The sequence below is a fragment of the Lygodium microphyllum genome, chromosome 10, assembly GCF_053477565.2.
Source record: "Lygodium microphyllum isolate KBCC chromosome 10, Lygodium_microphyllum_v1.1.10, whole genome shotgun sequence".
Classification (NCBI taxonomy): domain Eukaryota; kingdom Viridiplantae; phylum Streptophyta; class Polypodiopsida; order Schizaeales; family Lygodiaceae; genus Lygodium; species Lygodium microphyllum.
Window position 1 is genome coordinate 11658841 of NC_141144.1, and position 24221 is coordinate 11683061.

The window sequence follows — 24221 nt, forward strand, 5'->3', positions numbered from 1 at the left end:
GGACTGTTCCAATAGGTAGCAAGTTGGAAAATCAAAATATTAGGGAGATTCAAAAGTATGGTGCCCGATGCTGTTAGTGATGGGCCAAATGATGATGCTATTGAGTTGTGTTGAGCATGGAGCAAAAATAGGAATCAACATGCATTGATTTTCTTTGATAATGGTGGACGAGGCAACTTCATCTTTGTTGATATGGGATCCCCTCTAGGCATGAGAGAGGATGAGATGGGATCCATGGGGGAAGTTGGAATAGCATGTAAAGGCTATGCAGAGCCTGTCACAACGGTCATTGGAAAGCTTCGGTTGCACATATAAGGATATATGGACAAGAAAGATTTTTTCATTGCTTCACTTGAGGGTTGCGATGTATTGCTTGGTATGCCATGGTGTCAGTGTATGCATGCAATAATTGATTCTTGTGCAGAAGAGATTTCTATTCAACATAAGGGAAAGACACTCACACTTGATGTAAAGTTGAAACGTGAATCTGTCTGTGTTGTATTTGTAGCTACCATTTCTAAAGTAATGAAAAAGCATCTTTCAACGTACTTGGTTTTTACTAAGGATAAAGATGATAGTGAGAATGTTGGGAATATGTCTAAGTTAGAAAAGGATCTCATGTCATTTTTGAAAATGTATGTTGATTGCTTTTCTCAGTTACATACACGATAGCTATTGCTTGAAAGGCTTGAAGATCATGGCGTAGATATTATTCTTAGAAGTAGTCCACCTAATAAGCCACCCTATAGACTCGGTTCAGCCTGAGAGGAGGAGATTATCAGTTAGGTGAATGAGCTGTTAGAAGAAGGGTTGATTCAACCAACTTATCTCCTTTTTGTTCTGTAGTGCTTTTGGTGGAGAATAAGAATGGTTCATGGCGTATGTGCATTGATTATTGTGCTTTGAACAAGATCATGATAAAGAATCACTTTTTCGATTTCTTGGATCGACGAGGTTATGGATAGATTGCAACGGGTAGCCATATTCAGCTGTATAGATTTAAAAAGTGGGTATCATCAGATACACATTAGGCTGGAGAATGTGCTTAAGACAGCTTTTAGAACTTTCAATCGGATGATGAATCGCATTTTCAAGCCACATAGAGGATTTGTGGGCACTTTCTTTGATGACATGATCTATTCAAAGAATGAGATAGAGTATAGAATACACTTGGACATTGTGTTCTATGAATTGCGTAAGCATAGACTTGTTATCAATGATAAGAAAAGTGATTTGTTTTTGCAAGAAATCTACTTTTTGGGGTATATTGTATCGGCTGATGGTATTCACATGGACCCTACAAAGGTTGAGGCAATATGATCATGGCTATCTTTGAGAAATGTGCATGAGATTTGCAGCTTCTTGGATTTATGTTTTTATTAAGGAAGTATGTATACGGATTTGCTGAAATTGCATCTCCATTGCATGCTTTGTAGAAGAAGGATGTGCCATTTAGATGGACATCAGTGGAAATTTCAGCATTTGAAAAGTTAAAGGAAAAGATGACTTCAAATGGTGTGCTTGTGTTGCCCAATCTAAGGAAGTCATTTGTAGTTTAGTCTGATGCATGTGGTAATAACATTGGGGTTGCTCTTATGCAGGATGATTGAGTTGTAGCTTATGAGATTCGAATTCTCTATGGTACAGAAAAGAATTTGCAGGTTTATAAGAAAGAACTTTTGTCTGTAATTCATGCACTGTCTACATGGAAACACTACTTGTTGGGTTTTGATTTTAGAGTGTAGATAGACCATCAAACTTTGAGATACTTTCTGAAGCAGACAGAGTTGTCAAAGAAGCATATGAGATGGGAAATTCTTTCTCTATGTTTCACTTTCAGTTTATACAGATTGATGGTAAAAAGATGTTGTGGTTGATACACTCTCACGTGAGCCACAAATTTCAGCCATTAGCATGGTTTATCACACTAAGTTGGATGCCATGAAAGAGCAATATGTTGCTGATTCGGACTTTGCTAATGTTTATGATCAACTTTGCAATGACTAGAGGCATTAACACTTTGTGCTAAGAGATGGATTTTTGATGATGCACAGACGACTGTGTCACAAAGCAGCTAAGGCCTAGAGTTATCAGTGAAAGTCATGCTCCTCTGTATGCAAGACACAAAGGTATTGATGCCACGGTCAAGGTAGTGGAGCATTTTTTTAATTGGCCAGCTTTGAGGCATAATATAGAACAGTTTGTTAGGACATGCATTGTATGTTAGAAGGTAAAGCATGATAGGAAAAGATGCCGGGTTTGTTGCAGCCTTTGCCTATTCCGGATAGGCCTTGGTAGAGCATTGCAATGGACTCTATTTTTGTGCTTCCTAGGATATGTACAAGGAATGATGGGATATGGACTATGATTTGTAGGTTTAGCAAACAAGTGCAAAATATTCCGATGAGGAAGAAAATAAAGATTGATCATATGACACAATTGTTTTTGCAGCATACCTTAAGTGTGATGGTATGTCAAAGTCGATTGTTAGTGATCAAGACCCTTGGATGACTAGTTTATTTTGGAAGGGGTTGTTTGAGAATATGGGTACTATGTTGAAATTCTAAAATAGAAACAATTCTTATTATCCTTCGATCTGCAGACAGATGGTTAGTTTGAGGAAGCAAATCCCATTGTTAGATATTTTGAGGTGCTATGTTTCAGACCACAAGATACAATGGGAGCAATATTAGCCCTTGGTTGAGTTTGCTAAGAACAACATAGTGCATGGTCCTACTGGCAAAGCTCCATTCGAGGTGGTTGAGGGTGATATGAAGATATCACCCATCTTGCAAACTAAGGATAAGATCTTTGAGGCTGATTGTTATGTGGAAAACTTGGATACAGCCTATACAAAGATAAAGTATGGATTTCAAAGACCACAGGAAAAGCAAAAGAGGACAGTTGATTGTTTTAGATGTGCTTTGCAGTTTGTAGAGGGTGATTAAGTATTGTTGCGTTTTGAAAAGGGAAGGTTGAAAAAGATGAAAGGAAGAGAAAGATTGTATTCGAGATACTATGGGTCCTTCTAGGTGTTGGAGAAGATCAATGATGTAGCGTAATGGCTGAAATTACCTCCACATTGGCAGATACACAATGCCTTTCATGTCACTTTGTTGAGCCTTTTCATGGTGATGTACGAGAGGATATATTTGCTGAAATTTAGTCGGAGGTTGAGGAGTTGGATGAGGTTTTGATACTTGAGCAGATTTTGGTATGTAAGAAAAGAAAGGTCAAAGGTCAAGTTTCTAGGAGATACTTGGTGAAATTTCAGAATTATTGACCAATGGATGCTAAATGGATGGAAGAGGATGACTTAGCAAACCATGCTCAGTTGTTGCAGTTGACCTAGATGCCTTTCAGTTAGAGCCGACTTTAGTTCGGGCTTTGTCAGGTTCAGCAGAGTAAGGGTTCAGAGTACAGCTTGATGCTCAAGGGGGAGGTAGCATTTCCACTCCACTAGTTGTGGATAGCTCTTGTATATAGTGGATCTCGGATGTATCTAGCATGCACCCAAGGTATTGTGCTGACAGTTTTGCCATGAAGTCACTACTCAGTGTACTAGTCATGTTGAGATGTATGCAGATGAGTATGAGTTTCACTTGGGCACTGGAACTATACTTTTGTATCAGCTTATGATCAGTTTGGCATGAATTTTACCTCAATTTTGAGACAAAGATTTTGATCAGTTCGAGCTTAGTTTTTGATTAGTTTGAGAACCGTTTATGGTCACTTTTGAGACTAGTTTTGCATTAGTTTTTGCATTGATTGCTGGTCAGTTTTTGCAATGAGTTTGTGATCAGTTTGGGATCACATTACCAAGAGTTTGTGATCAGTTCTCAAATCAGGAAATGATTAGTTTATGCTAAGTTTTTAATGGTTTACAACTGGTTACATGGACAACGGTATGTTAGTAAATGCTGTTGATAGTTTTAGCCATGGTTTATATTGAAAATATGCTTTAATGTGGTTCTGAAGTCAGAACAATTGAAAAACATGAGTTATGGATGCATCTGATGGGTTTTTAGTAACAGTTTTGGATGGGTTATGCTAGCTGGAAACTTTCAGCAAGGTTTAGGGCATGTAGCATGGTTGGACAACTGTGCGCAATGTGGTGATTGTGATGCCTTATGGAAATTCTAGTGCAGTACGCTTTTCCCTTGGCACAATATAGTGCAATTGAGAACGATTGTAGGAATTTCAAGGAGGAGGTCTGTCACAGGGACGTGAAATTTTGAGATGCTTTAATCTTGTTGATAACATTTGATTAAGTTATTAATCAAATGTGCAAAGTTGTTTAAGCACATGTGATGCACATGGCAGATATTACATAGTTACAGGCCAAGGACCTCGAGGATGCAGTGGGTGTCAAAGATAAAAATTGTGATAAGTTGTGCCGACTAGTTTTATTGGTTAGTTGATATGAGATTTGACTGCGGAACAGTGGTTTGGCCAATAAGTGTCATTGGTGACATTAGGGACTAGTATTAATTAATTATTTAATGCTAGTCTAATGGTCAATAGAGGTTTGAAAACACTCTAGGTTGCAAATGGCCGAGCCAACTTAATTATGGATGGGTGTAATTAATTTTGGGCAGGATCAGAAGAGTTGAATTTAATTTTTAGAATTATTTAATTTTGAAAATTAATTAAATGATTGGATAATGTTAAAAAATGGGTTTAGAAGGTTGCCACTTAGCAAAAATGCCCATGCAAGATTGAAAAGCTTTTTTTAGAGGCTGGAGAGAGGGATTCAATGCATTTAGCCTGCAAGAGAGAGGAAGGAGATGCTGCTGGTCTGATTTGCAGCCATTGGAGGACCTTTTGAGGCAGCTAAGGGCAGGAGAAGACCAAATTGGAGCAAGCCACAACAATTCTTTTCTTTTCAAGAGGCGGCGACAGCAATTTGGGGCCTCCTGGCAATTGGCGACAATATTAAATGCTGTTTGGTACAAGCAGCAATCAAATTTCAAGCCTTTCTCACATGAAAATCAGAAATCTCTCTCTTTTGGCATTCTCTCACCTTCTCTAGCTTGTGCTTAGTCATTCTCAGCATTTCTTAGCCTTTTGGATAAAATTTCAGTCAAATTCGGTGGACAACAGAGAGATCTCTGGTGTAAACCCTAAATTTCTACTGAAATTAGGGTTTCACAGCCACCTCGGGACACGTACCGATTGGTGAAGGTGTCCTACATTGAATTTAGCACCCGAAATTTGTATAAATATGAGGGAATTCAGATGCCAACCCATTCATTGTAAATTGGGGCAGCATTTGGCAAGTTGGTGGTTCCATTTGTGTAAATCCTGGGTGAAAATCAAGGGGCAATTGGCCTAAATTGATTGCTGATTGTTATTACAGCAAGGGGCTTTTGAAACAGCAAAGGATATTGTGAATCTTGGCTTTATTCATTCCTTTAGCAATCAAGTTAAAGAACTACCAAAAGGGGTGTCAATTTTGGGCCCAATAGGGTGTCCAATGTCCAAGATTATTAAGGTAATGTGTGCATTTCAAATTATATTTATTTAAAGATTATTGTAATTAAGTGCTTAATCAAGGAATTGCCACCCTTTCCAAGAAGGAAGATTGATTTTAGATTGGTGCTCTGAAAAGAGCGCTTAGGTCAAGGCGATATGAGCCATGTTGTTGTGAAATAGGTGCAGTACAAGGGAGCAAGAAGCTAATAGTTGATAGGGTGCTGGGTGTTGGAAAATGACAACCAACTATTACGGAGGAGAGAAAAGAGAGAATGAGAGCGTGCTGGAGAGTGTGCTGAAGTAGAAGTGTAGAGTGCACTTGTTGAATTGAAAGAATGAGAATGAAAGGTACAAGATAGGTTTAAGATAGATCTAGCTCTAACTTAACTAGAGTTAATAGACCCAACTCTAACTCTAAGAGTGGAGATAGATCTAGCTCTAACTCAACTAGAGTCATAGCAGCTAAGAAACACGTTTCTTTGAGTTTGAAACTTACGAAACGTTTCTTAAAATACGAAACGTTTTTGAGAGTAAAAAACGTTGGTGTTTTTATTTTTTTAATTTTTTTGGTGAGTTGGAACCCAAAACATGGTTTTTTTGATAAAAAACTATTGGGTAATGTTAAACATGATGATGATGATGTGTAATGACTCGTGACGGCTCAAGATTTTGGATGAGAGATTGGTTTTTTTGTGATTTTGTTTAGTTATTGGACTTTGTCAATCTAGTATCTATTCTTGTCTTGAGATTTAAATATTATACGACTTTAGTATTATCTATGAGTTATTTATGATATATTACGATTTATTCTCGATTTTGACGTTTTGTTAGTTTGTTTTGAAATGAGAATCATGATGTTGCAACTTGACTCAGTCCATGTTATAGGTAGGCTATTTACATGTTAATTTCAATTTTCTTTGTATGATATGTATGAATCATAATGTTTGAGTTCTAAACCATAGTATAGATTTTCCAAAGACTAACTTTGATATAAGTGACAAGTCAATAATGGATCATCGATATGTAACGTATAATGTATTATTCTCAATTGACTCTATTATCACTCAAGCTCAATTAGCCATTCTTTGTTTAAGAGAGTTCCATAGAGGTGTAGAATCTCTTTCCCCAGTCAAAACTATTAAAAATCCCTATATAAAAAAACCCATGTTTCTTATTTTACCCTCTCTTGAAAGAAACTTACGGAACACATTTCTAACGTTTCGTTTCTAAACGTTTCTAACGTTTTTGGCTGCTATGACTAGAGTTAATAGACTCTAACTCTTACTGAAACCGGCTGGGAAGGGCGGTAGTGTACAACCAAAATATATAAATGCTTTCACCCAATTAACAGTCGCCCACATTACCTGAACTTAATGACACAGAATCAAGAAGAAATACAGGAAGCTAGAATGCTCCTGTTGCCACACAGACACCCTGTTGGCCCCTAAGTTAGGCGCCCCTTGCGGTATTTCTTTATTTTTAAAAAGAGAAAGTACAATGGGCTGTCTTTCACCTATTCTGGGTGAAATTTGACAGCATAACAGTACAATTACTGACCCAAATCAAGTTAACCAGGACGGGAAACTCTGCCCAAGTCTTAAACTTCTGGTTGGAGTGCAGAATTGTCAATTTCAGCCTGCTGTAATTACTGGTTCAGACCTGTTCTGAAACCTGTTTACAACTCATATTGTTCCCTGTACTGTTCAGCCCACTGCAATTACTGGTTCAGACCTGTTCTGACACCTGTTCTCAGCTTATATTGATCCTTGCAATGTCCTGCATCATCTGTGCCAAGTGCCCCTTGATTTTGACATCTATTGGGCTCTGAAATACCCTCTGAACAGTCCAGAATCAGTTTTGGTTTAGTGCTGTTTCAGGCACTTGCTTGGTGAGGTTACCACCCTCACCTATTCCTGCTTGTGGGCAGCAAACAACTGCTCCTGTTTTTGGAGAAAGGAGGCTCTTGCCTCATGCAAAAACAGCATATTCCACCAGCTATACCTGAATCAGAAGAAAGACCCTTGATTTTGCAGCATAACCATACTGTCAGGGAGAGAGAGAGAGAGTAGGAAGCAAGCTCAGTCCTCTGTGCATCATAGACAAGGTAGACCAGCTCTCAAGAGCTCTCCATCTGCAGCTGTTTTTCACAAATGAGCCCCTTACAGCCCAAAAACTGCACGCCAGCCCTCTTTAAAGAGGTAAGTGCACACATCTGTGCCAAGTGGCAGCACTAGAAGATATTTCCCGTTTCAGCCTTCCGGTCTAAAATTCTCCATGCTCGGTGCAGAATTTGACCTCGGCACAGACCAAAGAATTGATCCTCTTGCAAAAACGAAGGTAATGACGCGAACAGATTCCGAGGTCCAAAAATAGTAACTCCCTAAATTTTAGGAGTTGCTTCCATTGCATCCCACTAGTCTTCTGACCATCTTTGCAGACTATAGCTACATCCAAATTTGTAATGTAGCTCAACTGAAAAGTGAATTTCCACTGATTACCCCATATGGACTAATCTCTTGCAGATTTGTCCATCTTCGCTTTGAACTAGTCTCTTCTAGGCTAGTTCTTCAACACACTTGTCCATATACACTTTCACAAGTCTCTTCCAGGCTTGTCAATCTACAGTGCCATCAGTCTCTTCCAGACTTGTACTGGACCTTAACTGTCCAGTCTTGACTCACTAGACATTCTTGTCCATTTCACATACTGGCCATGCAACTCAGGCGTTTAGATTTCAAGAGGGATCCTTCCAAAAAGAAAAACCAAATAAAGTAGTAATAAAGAAATCAACAAAAAGGTAATAGTTGTCACAGTCTTGTGACACTAACTCTAAGAGTGGCGACAACTTATAACTTTAGTTCTGTTCACACTAAGAATTGAAAAAGAACTAAAGACTAAACATTGGGCACTGCCCATAGAATTGGCAAATTTTAATTTCCCCCTACAGTGGCAATGTGGTAAGTACATGAATGATCAATCACCAAAGAGTAGCAAGTTTAAGGACTTGTGAAAAGCCTCAAACTTCTAACGAGGTAGTGCCTTGGTGAAAATGTCTTCAACATTTTCTTGTGTAGGAATATACATCAAGCTGATCTTTTCTGCATAGCATCTCTCTTTGGTGTAATGGTAATGCACCTCAATATGTTTCGTGTGAGCATGAAACATAGGATTTTGTGCCACTGCAACAGCACTTATACTCTTAGAAAGAACGGGTGTAGAATCCTTCAACGGTAAATGTAGATCAGCTAACACACTGTTGCCGTGAAGGTTGTCCTGTACTTGGCCTCACAAGATGAGATAGCCACTGTAGGTTGTTTCTTCCTTAGCCATGAAATGCAATAACAGCTTAGAAAGAAAATGTCTACTAGTAGATTGCCTAGTTTCTACATTATTGGTTCAATCTGAATCATTGAAAGCATGTAATTGCAAGTCTCCCTCCCTGGGAAATAATAATGTATGCGACTGAGTACCTTGCAAGTATTTGAAGATCCGCTTAATAGCTTGTCAATGTATAGTTTGTGGGCTATGTATATATCTGCTCACCTTTGATACTGTATACTGAATGCCAGGGCATGTGTTGCAAAGATAAACAAGATAGGCTATAAATTGCAACATCAAACATCTCTTCACCATCATGCATAGACAACTTTAAGTGTGGCTCCATAGGAGTGCACATAGGTTTGCAATCTTGCATATTAAACCTATGTAACAACTTATTTATATACAGTGACAGTGACTTGATGATACCATGCTGGTTTTGGGTGAACCGAATTCCCAAATAATAGTGTAGACACTCCATATTTGAGATAGCAAATGCATTTTTTAATTTAGCTTTGAAATCTATTATTTTTGCTTTCGAAGGTCTAGTGAGCAGCATGTCATTTACATAAAGAATGATAATCAGCAAGTCCACCCCTTCATTCGTAATATATAGAGTGGGAGTAGTTGGATTTTTTTAAATCCCGTTGCTGGCCAAATATGCATCAATGTTAGAGTATCATGCATGAGGAGCCTGTTTGAGACCATAAAGAGCTTTGTTGAGCTTGCATACCATGTGCTCTTTCCCCTTAACCACAAACCTTGGAGGTTGTGACACATAAACATCCTCATGCAAATCCCCATTCAAGAATGCTGTTTTAATGTCCAACTGATGTATCTTCCAGCCATAATTTGCAACCATAGCAATTACACACCTCATTGTACTCATACGGGATGTAGGAGCAAAAGTCTCTTCATAATCTATGCCTTTCTTCTGTGCATAGCCTTTTGCTACCAACCGATCTTTGTACCTGTCAATGGTACCATCAACCTTGCATTTGAGTTTAAAAACCCATTTTGTCCCAATGGCCTGCTTATCAAGTGGTAAATTCACAAGATTCCATGTAGAGTTAGTGGCAATAGAGTCCAACTCATCATGCATGGCCCACATCCAATGCATATCTTGCTGTGCTTCGTCCAAGGGAGTAGGCTAATCATCATTCAACAGTTAGCTCATAAACACATGCTCATCACAATCATACTTCGGTAAAATCAGCCAAATGGGCTCTCCTTGCATCATGTGTTGCATGTCTAGTAGCCCTTTTAGTATGTTGAGCTAAACGGGCATCCATTTTATTCTCTTGGAGAGTTTGTAACAACCATCTCGGGACTGCTTTTGCTGCATATACAATAGCCCTTTCATGCTGTATTGTATCTTCCAGTGTATGTGGCAAACCATAATCAATACCCTATTGTTTAGGTGCAACAACAGCTTGATGTATTATGTTTGCCCGGCCATTTATGGCAGGTACAGACTCTGAAGAAAGTAACAAGAGGCCCTCAAAGAAATCACCAATGTCATGGGTGGTTTGCATTTGAAATTGATCATGTGAAAATGCAGCATTTTCAGCAAATATGACATCCCTACAGACAAAAGCTTCCTTTGTGTGTGGGTTATACAAGCGATAGCCCTTGCTTTCTAAACTGTAGATAATAAATATGCATTTTACAACCTTGTCATCAAGCTTCCCACGAAGCTCTTTCGGAACATGTGGATAGGCTATGCAACCAAATAGCCAAAAGTAGTCAACCTTGGCCATGGCAAGCTTCATATAGGGTGGTCGTCTTTAGTGCCTTAGTGGGTACACGATTCAATACATGATTTGCACACTGAAGGCCTTCTAATCAAAATTAATGAGGCAGCCCCTTGCTTTTGAGCATACAATGAGTCATCTCCATAAGAGTGTGATTCTTTCTTTTAGCAACGCCATTTTGTTGAGGAGTCATTCTAACAGTGGCTTGATGCGTAATGCCATGATTAAGTAAATATGTCTCAAAAGCACGAGACATGTACTCCTCTATTCATGCAAAGTGTCTACACCATAGTATCTTGAAACGGTGTTTTGGGATTGCAAAACGGACCAACGTTTCGGATGGAAACGAAAATGGCAAGCTAGTGTTTCGGCGTCCTGCGTTCTGAAATGGGCAGTGGCCCGCGGATTATCTAGGGAAAAACATGCCTGGCATTCTTCATTGGGTGCGATCGTCTCGATTCTCTTGCAAGTTGCATTCCAATTCTTGAGTCTCCTCCTCCTCCTCTTCTTTTTCTTTTTCTTTTTCTTTCTTTTTCTCTTTTTTCTCCTCCCAATATCTAATCATGGTGCTAGATCCATATTGGAGACACATCACTTCAATTAAGGGATACGAGGGCTCAAGCAGATCAAAGAAGTGGCGGTGCAACTATTGTGGACTGGAGAACTCAAGGAGCGTAATGTGCATGAAAGAACACTTGGCATGCGTTTCCAACAAAGGCATCAAGCCTTGCACAAATGTGTTGGTAGAAGTAACGGTAAGTCTCTATTTTTGGCCCTGAAAGCGTATGGGTATTGAGCTAGAAAAGAATGAATCGTCTCATCCAATACCACATCGGGCTAATGAAACACAAGTGGGCCAAGGAGAGGGTAGTGGGCCTAGTGGCGCTAGCCGAATTAGAGGTGCTAGTGGCCCATAAAAAAGAAGTGCATCCATATCCGTATCGGGTCCAAGTGTAAAAAGGACCTCGTTGCCATCTTCTAGTGGTGGTGGACAAAAGGGCTCCTTGCATGGTGCAAGTGTCAATGCAGGACTTCAGAGGTAGGCAATTGTGGAGGCAACTAGGGAACTCACAGGCTTATTTATTCGGTGTGTTATCCCTTTCAATGTGGCCACTACACATCAATGAAAGAAGACAATTAGGGCAATGAACCGCATAGGGTGTGAGTGGGAAGTTTCATCTATGGGTGCATTACGCACACGGGAGCTTCGAAAGGAGAAAACATCCATAGAGGCTCAATTAGAGCCCTTCAAGGAGACACGAGCGAAATATGGATGCACAATATTATGCGATGGATGGTTGAATATGCGTCGAAGGAATGCTTACAATGCCTTTATCTCTTCATATAAAGGCACCATGTTCATTCAGGCCATCGATGCCTCTGTCTTAGCTCTTACTATCAAAGGAGCTTTCATTTGGGAGCACATGCGACAAGTCATCATGGATGTAGGAGTTCAAAATATGGTGCAGGTGGTGACAGATAATGAAAGCAATTGTGTGTCTATAGGACGTATGCTTGAGTAGGAGTTTCCTAGCATATTATGGACTCCCTGTGTATCCCATTGCTTTGTGAAGAAGAGACCATCCGTCACAAGCATGTTTCGAGCCGATAGCACACTTGAGCTATTGAAGCCCTTTGCCACTAGATTTGCTTATATGTTTATTGTATTGAAGAGGTTGATACGGGTTTGTCCAAATTTCATATGGACATTGAATGTCGGAAATGGCTTACATGGAGTGAGAGAGAGTCTCCAAAGAGCTTTTAGATGCAATATTTTAAATGAGAGTTGGTGGCTTGAGACAGAGGCATTGGTAAAAAGTCTCACTCCTATTTACATTGTATTGCGTATAGCTTATATAGAGGGGAGTACTTTGGGCCTTCTATATGAGTATATGAATAAAGTTGGCAAGGCCTTGTTTCGCAGTAGCTTTTTGCTCTAAGATAAGTAAGTTTTTTTTAAACTTTTATATATATAATTATTTAGTGTTAACGACTCCTTGATGATTGATCATTATTCTGGCTTTTGAGTTTTTAACTTATTTTATTTATGATCCATCATTCTTTTCTCTGAAGGGTTAATGAGATTTGTGCAGTGTGAAATGCACGATGGAATTGGTTTCATAAACCAATCCATGTTGTCGCACATATCTCATATTCCCTTAGGTGCAGTGAGGAGCAGTACACTATCAAGGAGTTAGAAGAGGGCTTCATGGGGTATTTGAGGCGCGTCACGGGTGATGATATAGATATGATGAGGAGAGCAGAGGTTGATTTATTGGCATTCCGCAATTATTCTATTCATTTTGGCCGATCCATAGCTAGGTTTCGAGAGACACAGCTTCAGCTTGTTTCTTGGTGGGAGAAATATGGCAATTGTGCTTCTACTTTGATATGTAATTAATGAATTTTATATTTTGAATATTGATAAGCTAATGCATTATCCAGCCTAGGTAAGATGTTCTATAATCTATTGTCCACTTAAATGTTGATTTTGTGGCTTGCCTATTAACAATTGCAAATTACCTAACCTCAATATCTTAAATTTGAATAGAAACGCATTGCAATTTGTGTCCTGTCACAAGATTATAGTTCAAGGCTTGTTGAGAGGAATGTAGGAATCGATTAGGAACGGAGATCGAGGTAGACAGTCGTTACGCATAGTGAGAGAGACAGAGAGAGTGCGAGAAAGCAGAGTAGAGAGTGAGAATACGTTTTTCGGTACAATGATGAGTGTACCACTTTAGGTTTTTTTAGATAGATATATGTATGAAAGTACAATGTGCTAAGGGTGTGTTCACACCCGTGCACATATAAAAGGCACAATGGCCCTTTATTCCCAACAACCTCCCACCTAAAGGCAATGTGCCTTAAGAGGAGAAAAGAATCAGCTTAATCACTCCTATCATTTGTCGGCAATGAGCAAACCGCTTTGCTGGAAGACCCTTCGTGAGAAGGTCTGCAGGGTTATCATCTGTATGCACTTTGACAAGCTCAATGCTCTTGTTGTCAAGTACATCTCTAATGAAGTGGTACTTCACCTGTATGTGCTTTGTCTTTGCATGAAAGACAGGATTCTGTGCTAGTATGATAGCACTCTGACTATCACAATGGAGAATAGGTAACTTTGAGATGCCAAGTTTTCCCACCGGACATAAAAGCCATAAAGCCTCCTTGCATGCCTCAGTGGCAGCCACATACTCTGCCTCTGTAGTAGACAATGCAACACACTTTTGTAGCCTGAAGATCCAAAAGACTGCTCCTCCTGTGAAAGTAAACACATACCCAGAAGTGGACTTCCTGCAGTCCGCATGACTATCATAGTCTGCATCCGTAAAGCCAACAACAGATGCCTTCTGCTTCCCAAAGCAGATACACAACTTCTTTGTGTCTTTGAGGTATCTCATAATATCTTTCACTACATCCCAATGCTTCTTGCCAGGGGTTGCCATGTATCTGCTAACCACTCCCATTGCAAAAGCAATGTCAGGATGTGTAGCAACCATAGCATACATCAAACTGCCAACAGGTGAAGCATATCTTGGCCATTTCAGCCTTCTTATCATCAGATGTAGGGCTGTCCTCTGTATTGAGTTTCACATATGGAGGCAATGGAACCCCAATTGTTTTCCCCCCTTCCATATTGAAATGTTGCAAAACTTTGGAGATTGCTAAGATAGATATAGTAAGCCTTTCGATCTATCTCTGAGTATTCGCATGCCAAGAATGTGATTTGCATCACCCACATCCTTCATGTTAAAGCTGCCATAAAGACTTTGCTTCAATGAATCCAAGGCATGAGTATCCCTGCCAGCAATCAACATGTCATCAACATACAAAACCAAGATAATCAAGCTGCCATCTGCTACCTTCTTGGTGTACAAGTAGTGATCCACTTGACTTCTATGAAAGCCTTGGGATTGCATGAATGTATCAAACTTATGATACCATTCTCTTGGTGCTTGTGTCAGCCCATACAAACTCCTATTGAGTTTACATACCATTTTTTCTTTCCCTTGTTCAATAAACCCTTCAGGCTGTTGCATATATATGTCTTCGTGCAAATCACCATGTAAAAACGTAGTCTTTACATCCATTTGTATGAGTTCCATATTTTCAACTGCAACCAAGCCGAAAATGGTTCTCAATGTAGTCATCTTGACTACAGGAGAGAAAATCTATATCAATTCCATGCTCTTGCTTGTACCCCTTTGCAACAAACCCTTCAGGCTGTTTTCTTTCCCTTGTTCAACAAACCCTTCAGGCTGTTGCATATATATGTCTTCATGCAAATCACCATGTAAAAACGTAGTCTTTACATCCATTTGTATGAGTTCCATATCTTCAACTGCAACCAAGCCCAAAATGGTTCGCGATGTAGTCATCTTGACTACAGGAGAGAAAATCTCATCAAAATCAATTCCATGCTCCGGCTTGTATCCCTTTGCAACCAATCTTGCTTTGTACTTGGGTGAGGAACCAGAAGTGACCTTCATCTTGTAAACCTATTTGCATGGAAGGGTTTTTTGCCCTCTAGGCAACTGCACCAAGTCCCAAGTGCCATTTTTTTCAAGAGATTCCATCTCTGACAGCATGGCTTTATACCATTTCTTGGTGTCCTATCAGTCCATTGCTTCCTTGAAGCAAGATGGTTCACCACAGCCTGTCAACATGTTATACTCAGCCACATTAATTGCACCAGGAACAAATCTGTTAGGTTGTCTAGTAGCCCTAGACGATCTCCTAACTCAATGGTCATTGTTTGCTGGCTGTTTCTGCAAAATTTCATTTTCAGCATGCTGTCTTGGTATTTCAGCCTGCAAATCAGCATTAACAGCTTGCTGTCCTGGCTGTTCCTGCACATGTGATGGCTCATTTTCATGGGCAATAGCTGGCTGATCATTCCCAGCATCATTTCCTGCATTTACAGGTTCATTTACAGCAGGTATTTGTTGCTGTACAGCGGGCACATTTTGCTGTCCAAAATGTATTTCTTCTCGGAATACAACCCTACGGACCTCCTTAGTTTTTTCGGGCTGTTTGTGCATGCGATCTTCTCGGAAGATAGTGTCATTTTTGCGTACTATTTTCCTTTTCTCGGGATCCCACAATTTATAACCCATTTCACCCTCGTCACCATATCCTAGGAAAATGCATTTACAGGACTTTGGCTCAAGTTTGCTGCGTTTTTCTTTACGAATGTGCACAAAAGTCTCGTAGCCAAACGCTTTTAGATGAGCATATGAAGGTGGCTTGCCCAACCACGCTTCTTGGGGAACTCCCCACCCCAAAGACCTGTTTGGTGACCAATTAATCAAGTGAACGACTGTCATAACAGGCTCTGTCCAAAAAACATGGGGTAATGCAGCATGAGACAGCATCGTACGGACCTTATCTTGTATGGTCCGATTCATATGCTTTGCAACTCCATTTTGGGGTGGATTATAAGGGGCAGTGAGCTCCCTCTTTATCCCTTTGCTGTCACAAAATGCTTGAAAGGCCTTAGATACATATTCCCCACCATTGTCAGAGTAAAGACACTTAAGTGTCTTATTTGTCTGATTTTCAACCAATGCCAAGAAAATTTTAAACTTGTCAAGGACTTCATTCTTGCTACGAATGGGGTAAACCCATACTTTCCGTGTAGCATCATTGACAAAGGTGACAAAATATTTCTTTCCCCCTAAAGATAATCCTGGCATTTGACATATATCCAAATGTACTAATTCTAGAGGAGAAGATTTCAAAGAAAGAAACTTTTTGTGAGACGTCTGTGCATGTTTGCCATAAATGCAATGATTACAATGCTCAAAATCAGCATAACGAAGACAAGGCAAGTAACCCAAACGAGAAAGCACTTTCATTCCTGTTTGACTCATGTGTCCCAACCGGCCATGCCACAAAGAAACGCTTGGCTGCTCGGTCACGGCAGCAACATGGTTACGCATACTAGATACATGAAGTGGATACAAAGTATCACTCTTGCAACCTATGGCAATAACCCTAGATTCCTTACAAATCTTCCATTTTCCATCACCAAAGGTGATATGAGAACCATCGTCATCTAGCTGCCCTGTGCTAATCAAGCTCTTCTTAAGCTGAGGTACATGCTGTAGATGCTGAAGTGTAAAGACAGAGCCATGCTGAAATTGTAATTGCACACTGCCAATACCTGCAATCTCACATGCATAGTTGTCCCCAAGATGGACAACACTATGTCGACCCCTTGTATAGGTGGAAAACCACTCACGATGAGGGGTGACATGAAAGGAAGCACCTGAATCAAGAATCCAGGTATGCATATCATCATTTGTATGTGCAAGTAGAGCATGTGCACCAAAATGTGAAGAGACAAAGAGTACATCACTCGCATTGTCATTGTCATGAGTGACTACATTCACCTCTTCAATTTTTACACTGCTCTTCTTAGACTGACTGTCCTTCTTCTCTTCCTTGCAATCATCTGTCTTCTTGCCTTTTCCTTTCTCTTTCTTCCATTTGTAGCAATCACGTTTAAAGTGACCCTTCTTGCCACAATGATGGCATTCAACATCTTTGCCACGTGATTTACTGCGTCCCTTGCCATCATATTTGCCCTTTTGCTGTGATCTGCCCCTAGTATGCAAAGCACTGGAAGACTTACTGGATGCATTGTTCTACCGATTTATCTCTTCCATAAGTAGAGCACTATCTGATATAGATACAAAAGAATCACATTAGAATTGCTCATAGCAGTCCTGAATGTATCTCAACTCTCTGGTAGAGTGCAAAGCAAGAAAGTAGCCTTAAATTCCTCATCAATAATGAACTTCAAGGCAACTAGCTGGCTGAAAATGGAGTTAAACTCACTCAAGTGAGTAGACATTGCTGTACCTTCTTTCATATGCAAATCCATAAGCTTTTTCAGCCAATACACTTTGCTTGCAGCACTCTTCTGTGCATATAGTTCTTCCAGTCTAGTCCATATAGCATATGCAGAATCCAAACCTTCAATGTTGAATAGCAAGGCATCAGAAATTGATAGCTCTATGGTTGTGCGTGCAAGCTCATTCAACTCATCCCAATCATCCTGATCCGTGTCCGCCGGCTTTGCCCCTTGGTTTTGATCGGCTTTGCTTGTTTCTTTTGTAACAGGATATTGTAGCACTGTTTTTGCCAAACTGCAAAATTATGTGCGCCTTCAAGCTTCTTTATGTGCATCAAATTATTGCTGTCATTGTTGCCAACCATGATTTTCAGCCCAAATGTGACAAAAAAACCAGCAAATGCAGGCCAAACTGTCACCCAAGTGACCAAGGTACAAACAAGAATCAATCTGCAATAAATGACCACGTAGAAGTACAGATTTCAGATCTGTAATTAAGTTTTTAGAAGCGCCAAAACAAGTACTACAGCATTATCCAATTGATTACAGCTGTTACAAAGGGCATGTGCATCACATTACATGAGAAATTCCAAAATTTCAGCTGCAATTTCTGTTGTACATGTACCTACGAGCATAAAATTTGACACGAACGGTCAAAAGCCCCAAAATTTTGTGCTCAAAGCGTCAAACATGCATTTCCTTTGTCATGCATAGGACAATCCAATTTTGCCAAAATAGAACAATTTCAGCAAAACCCCCAAATTTTACCAAGTGTTGATGTCCAAATTGCGCAGAATTGAATTTACATGTACATAAAAATGACCAAATGTTGCACAAATTTTGCCCAAATCGCAAAAGCCCCAAATTGCACGGAGTCCAATGTGCCTCAATATCGAGAAATTTGGTTTGTTTCAGCCCAATTTGTACATGTATATGAAAAGCCCCAAATGTCGGGGATAAAATGTCACAAATTCTTGCAATTTCTGAGACAAATATGATGCCAGGAGGCATATTCCACGGTGGATTCCGTGAGGTTTTACGGTGGATTCCGTAAACTTAGATGACCGGGGCTCATACGCAAAGAGGATTCTTTGTGCGAGAAGTTGATGGGGACGCCTGTCCTTTTCGGGCGTTTCATTAATTTAGTGTGTACATGGGTGATTCCATAGCGGGTGATTCCGCAAAATGCATATTAAATTAATAAACGTTTATGAGTTTAGAGTGCGCACTCGTAATAAATTAAGGTTAGGATTTATTTCTAACCAGTTGATTTATTTATGTAGTTGAAGACTGCTAGGTATTCACTTTTGTCGGTTTAATTGTGTTATTTTACTAACGATTGTGAATGCTTCAGTTGATGTGTAGAGATAGCAGCAGTGGCGGAGGAAAGCATTGGAGTCTAGCGGGTTTCCGACCTTTGGATATATTTTGATAGGTGCCACGCCTATATTTTGATTATGTCTATAGAGACATCGACTATTTATTATTATTTTGTATGCGCTTATGCGCCTGGATATGTTATTTTTATTTGGACATTGAGATTGGGCGTGCCAGACTCTTTGGGCACCGTCCATTAGCTTTATTTTCCTATTTTTGGTAGAAAGCAAACTCAAAAGCTAAAAGCTTGTCATATTTTTGTAATTGGGCTATTTTTGAGCAAAAAGATTGGAAATATATATTAAATACATGCTTTGTGAAGCGCTCACACAAGGCATGGGGGAGATTTAACCCAATTTGTCTCTTGTCTCATGTCGTGCATGCTTTCACATTGATTTTTGTGCTAAAAAGTAGAGTGCTTTGTTCTTGGGGACCTTTGGGAATTCACTACGTGAGCTACCTGCGTCCGATCTGCGCACCAGTGGTATCAGAGCGGAGCAGAGATCAAGGGCTTCCAATCGCTACCAATCTCGGGCGAAGGCGGAGCTCCAGGAACAAACGGCCTCTACAGTCAATCTCGTCGCGAATCGTCGATACAGGCAGACTTCTGGCGATCAAGAACCCCTATTTCCACTGTCAGATCGCGAAGGACCAGGCTCTGTCGGCGGAGGACCACGCATTCATCTCGTTCTTCAAGTCGTGATCAACCAGTGAGAAATCTCTAATCTACTTCATTAAAAAGCTTAGTTTTAAGCTTAAGAAGCTTATAAGCTTCATAATCTTCAACTCGTCGCCAAGAGGAGGACCCCCGAAAAATTCGCGTGAAGGAAAACGGCCCCCCCCCCCCCCCCACGACTGAAAAACGGCGGCCTATTTCTCCATTACTTAAGCTTATTAAGCTTAAGCTTAACTAATTAAGCTTAAGTTACCTCTATACTCTGCAAGTCAGTGAAGGCAGATAAGTCTGCAAACTCTCGGTCACGCACTCCAGAAGACAAGTTTCGCAAGTCGACACTAATCAAGTACTGCAAGTCCTGCAAATCAGCTAAGTTCAGCAAGTCAACAACCCTGTAAGTCTGCTAAGTCTGCAACTCTGCAAGTCAGACTAAATCAGAACTGACTAACGCTCGAAACTCCTAGAAGACTTGTTCGTTTGCAAAAACTCTGAACTGGAAAGTTGTTCGCAGCAAGCTGTTTTACCTATCTGCAAGTTCGTTGAAGTACTTTCAGCAAACGGAGACAGAAATATTTCAGAATTTCTGAAAATTGAAGAAGAAAATACCCAAAAAAAATACATAGCCTTGTAACCCCAAATTTGAGCTACGCTCATCCCGCTAACTGATTTTGAGTGAGAAAGGTTTGTTGAGTTTTACAGGATGACTACCCCACATATGGATGATCCTATGGCTGAAGACGACCTACCTGAGCCTACCATGGAGCAAAAGCTGGATCTTATCATGTTGCAATTGGACGAAGAGCGAAGAGCTAGGCAAGCCTTGCAAGCGCAATTGACAAAGCTACAAGGAGCGTCCACTGATAAAGAAGAACCTCAAGCTGAAGATTTGATACGCCGTACCATCGACGCCACTCTTGAAGCACAAACCATTCGCAAGGAATCCAAGATAAGTAAACGAAGTTTCAAGTTTCGCACTTTCAATGGCATAAGAGAAGGAAAGACTGTTTTATCATTCATTAGCCAGTTTGATGACTATTTCCATGAGGAAACTTATCCTGAGAAAGATAAAATCAAGTGTGTTACTAATCATCTGATAGATAGAGCATCGCTTTGGTGGACTGTCGTCCGCAAGAGCATAGAATGTCCTGCTACATGGGAAGATTTCAAGAAGAAGTTCATGCAAAATTTTCTACCACCGCAATTTCATGAGAAGGCAATCAAGCAATGGGATTTACTGCAACAACGCGACCGTGAGCCTATACCACAGTATACAGAGCGTTTTTGGAATGCACTCCTACAGCTACGCATGCTTGAAGACGTACCAGAGACGACACATAAGCGGAAGTACATGTCTGGACTTCTTGGACATTACTACGCTGAGGTGAACATGTTCAAGCCTGCTACCCTTGAAGATGCCATCTCCTTAGCTCACGACACTGAAGATAAGTTACGCGGAAGAGATCGACGACCACAGCCATTCCAAGCAAACGGTAATTATGGATCTAAACAATTCAATTCAAATTTCAGAAGGTTTAATCCAGGTCGTTTTTCATCACCATCTTTCCGCAAGAATTGGCCTAAACCACCTGCATTACCATCCACTGTCAATCTAAATCCTAAGCCTATCCAACAAGCAAATCCAAATATACCCAGACTCCCAGCCATTGCAAATAATGTGACCAAAGCCAAGCCCATCGTATGCTACAAGTGTCACCAGCCAGGCCATCTCGCAGCAAATTGTCATTCAAAGAAGCCATCAGCACATATCAACTACCTTGGAGCTATGGACGAGGACCAGCATGAGGATATGCCGGACTTCACTGAAGAAGAAGATGATCCTACTACTACTTCCGACACTTTACCAGGTATGCCTACTTTACATTCATTGTTGACTATGAAATGTATGGTGCATGGAAAAGAAAGAACTGTATTGCATGATGACGGTAGTACGCATGATTTTATTTCAGCAAAATTGGTAAAGGAATTGAAATTGCATACTGTACCTACGCACTATCGCATAAAAGCTGCATTTTTAGGCACTAGGTACAATGGCACACAAGAAGTTCAAGATTTAGAAATTCAAATTGGTCCATATATTGAAAGAAGAAATTTCTTAGTTGTCCCATTACAGTCTAGCGACATTATTCTAGGAATGCCATGGAGACACCAACATAATCCCAATATAGATTATTCCACGCACACAATGAATATTAATTTTCAAGGAAAATCTATTACATTATTTGGTATGCATGCATCTCATATGTTTCCACTGCTTTCACATACTCAAGCAAAACGTGCACTACGCAAGAATACTAAATCATATCTCATTTGGGTGAATGAATTGCACGCAAAAGAAACTCATATGCACCCTAGACATAAGGAATTTCTTGCATATTTTAAGGATTGTTTTGCAGAAGACCTACCACCAGGTTTACCTCCATCACGTCCAGAAGACCATAAGATTGACCTAATACCTGGCACACAACCACCTTGCAAAGCCCCATATAGGCACAATCAAATAGAGCAAAAAGAAATCCAGAGTCAAGTAGAAGAATTACTAAATAGAGGTTTAATTCGACCTAGCAGTTCCCCATTCGGTGCACCTGTGCTCTTAGTCAAGAAAAAGAATAATACTTATCGGATGTGTATTGACTACCGAGCATTAAACAAGATCACTGTAAAGAATAGGTATCCTATACCTAGAGTTGATGACCTTATGGACAAACTGCAAGGATCTTCTATATTTAGTAAAATTGACCTTAAATCTGGATATCATCAGGTGAGATTAGATAGATCCGACATATTTAAGACTGCATTCAGGACACAGTTTGGCCATTACGAATTCTTAGTTATGCCATTCGGATTAACTAATGCACCTGCCACTTTCAGTAGAATGATGAACCGTATTTTTCTAAAATATCAGTATTGTGTGATTGTTTTCTTTGATGATATTTTAGTGTTCAGTCAAAGTGAAAAAGACCATTATGACCATTTATCAATAGTTTTTCAATTACTGAAAGAAAATCAATTGTTTGCAAATCCTGACAAGAGTGAATTCTTTAAGACAGAAATAGAATATCTAGGTCATATTGTATCAGAAGAAGGAATAAAAGTTGATCCTAAGAAAATTGATGCAATATTGCATTGGCCTATTCCTAAAAATGTACATGAATTACGCTCATTCCTTGGTCTTGTTAGTTTCTATAGGAAGTTTGTACGTAATTTCTCATTACTTGCTTTACCACTGACCAAACTTCTTAAGAAAGGCATTCTTTATCAATGGACTGAAAACCAGCAGAAATCCTTTGATTTACTTAAACGTGCATTGACCAATGCCCCTGTTCTACAATTGCCTGACTTTAATAGACCATTCTTTTTAGTTGTGACCGATGCTAGCGGATCAGGAATAGGAGCTGTGCTTATGCAAGACAACCATCCAATAGCATATTCTAGTTCTAAGCTGAAACCCTCTGAGCTTAAATATTCCACTTATGACAAGGAACTCTTAGCAGTTGTACAAGCATTGAAACAATGGAAGCATTATTTAATGGGTTCAGAATTCATGATAAAGACCGACCAGCAAAGCATTAGACATCTACTTAGCCAACCCCAAATTTCTGACCGCCATATCAAATGGGCTTCATTCATTCAAAGTTTCCATCCTATCATTCAATACCAACCTGGAAAAGAAAATGTAGTTGCTGATGCATTAAGTAGAAGACCTGCAATTTATAACATTTCTATCATATCTTTTGATTCTTTGATTGCTATGAAAGACACATATCACCAGGATATTACTTTTCATTCTGATTGGCAAAAATTAGTTCAAAATAATTTCATTCCTGTTGATTCATTGTCATATAATGATGGATTCATGTTCTTTGAAAAGAGACTGTGTGTTACTATTCCATTCCGATCATTTGTTTTGAATGAAATTCATTGTCCCCCATATCAAGGTCATAGAGGTATCATTTCTACATTACGCATGTTAACTGAAGATTTTTATTGGCCGCATATGGATGCAGATGTGTCTAATTTTGTTTCTGAATGTCTGATTTGTCAAAGAATAAAAAGACATCATGGTAAACAGTATGGGTTATTAATGCCTTTATCTATTCCATCTAAACCTTGGGAACATATATCTATGGATTTCATTACTGGCTTACCAAATACTAAATCTAACCATGACATGATTTGGACAATTGTAGACAGATTTAGTAAGCAAGCATATTTCATTGCATGTAAGAAAACTTTAACAGCATCACAAGCAGCACAGTTATTTTTGAAAACTGTTTTTACTAACCATGGATTGCCGAAAGTGATTATTTCAGATAGAGATTCTAGATTTTGTAATAATTTCTGGATTACACTGTTTGCAATTCTAGGCACAAAGATTGATTTTTCATCTGCATTTCATCCAGAAACAAATGGACAAACAGAAGCCACAAATAGCACTATTTTAGATCTTTTACGTGCATACACTATCTCTAAACCTCAAACATGGGATACTCATTTGCATTTATTACAGTTTGCTTACAATAATACACCACACACATCTACAAAGAAAGCACCTTTTGAAGTTATTTATGGATATAGATTATCTACACCTGTTGCATCTTTGTCTAATAGAATACAAAGTGCCGATGATATTGCTGTTATGCATAACACTATTTTTGATGAGGTAAAGGATATGATTGCTAAAGCCCAACAATCATATACCAAACAAGCCAACAAGAAAAGACAAGCCATGAATTTCAAA

At 39.6% G+C, this 24221-nt stretch overlaps 1 protein-coding gene across 10 annotated transcripts in view; it reads left to right on the forward strand.

The window, feature by feature from the left end:
• The first annotated feature begins 6413 nt into the window (after positions 1–6413).
• The window catches only part of LOC148029707 (uncharacterized), a 92050-nt gene continuing 74242 nt past the window's right edge, over positions 6414–24221 (forward strand). For 2 of the 10 annotated variants that reach the window (XR_015692080.1, XM_087686007.1), the window contains exon 1: positions 6415–21327. Coding sequence is in view for 6 of the 10 variants with exons in the window: in XM_087686007.1 (XP_087542133.1) it covers positions 20163–21327 (1165 nt within the window). In the remaining 4 variants the exon portion in view is untranslated. Of the gene's footprint in view, positions 21328–24221 lie in introns of all 10 variants that reach the window. The other 8 variants (XR_015692079.1, XR_015692078.1, XR_015692081.1 and 5 more) reach the window with 7 other exon arrangements.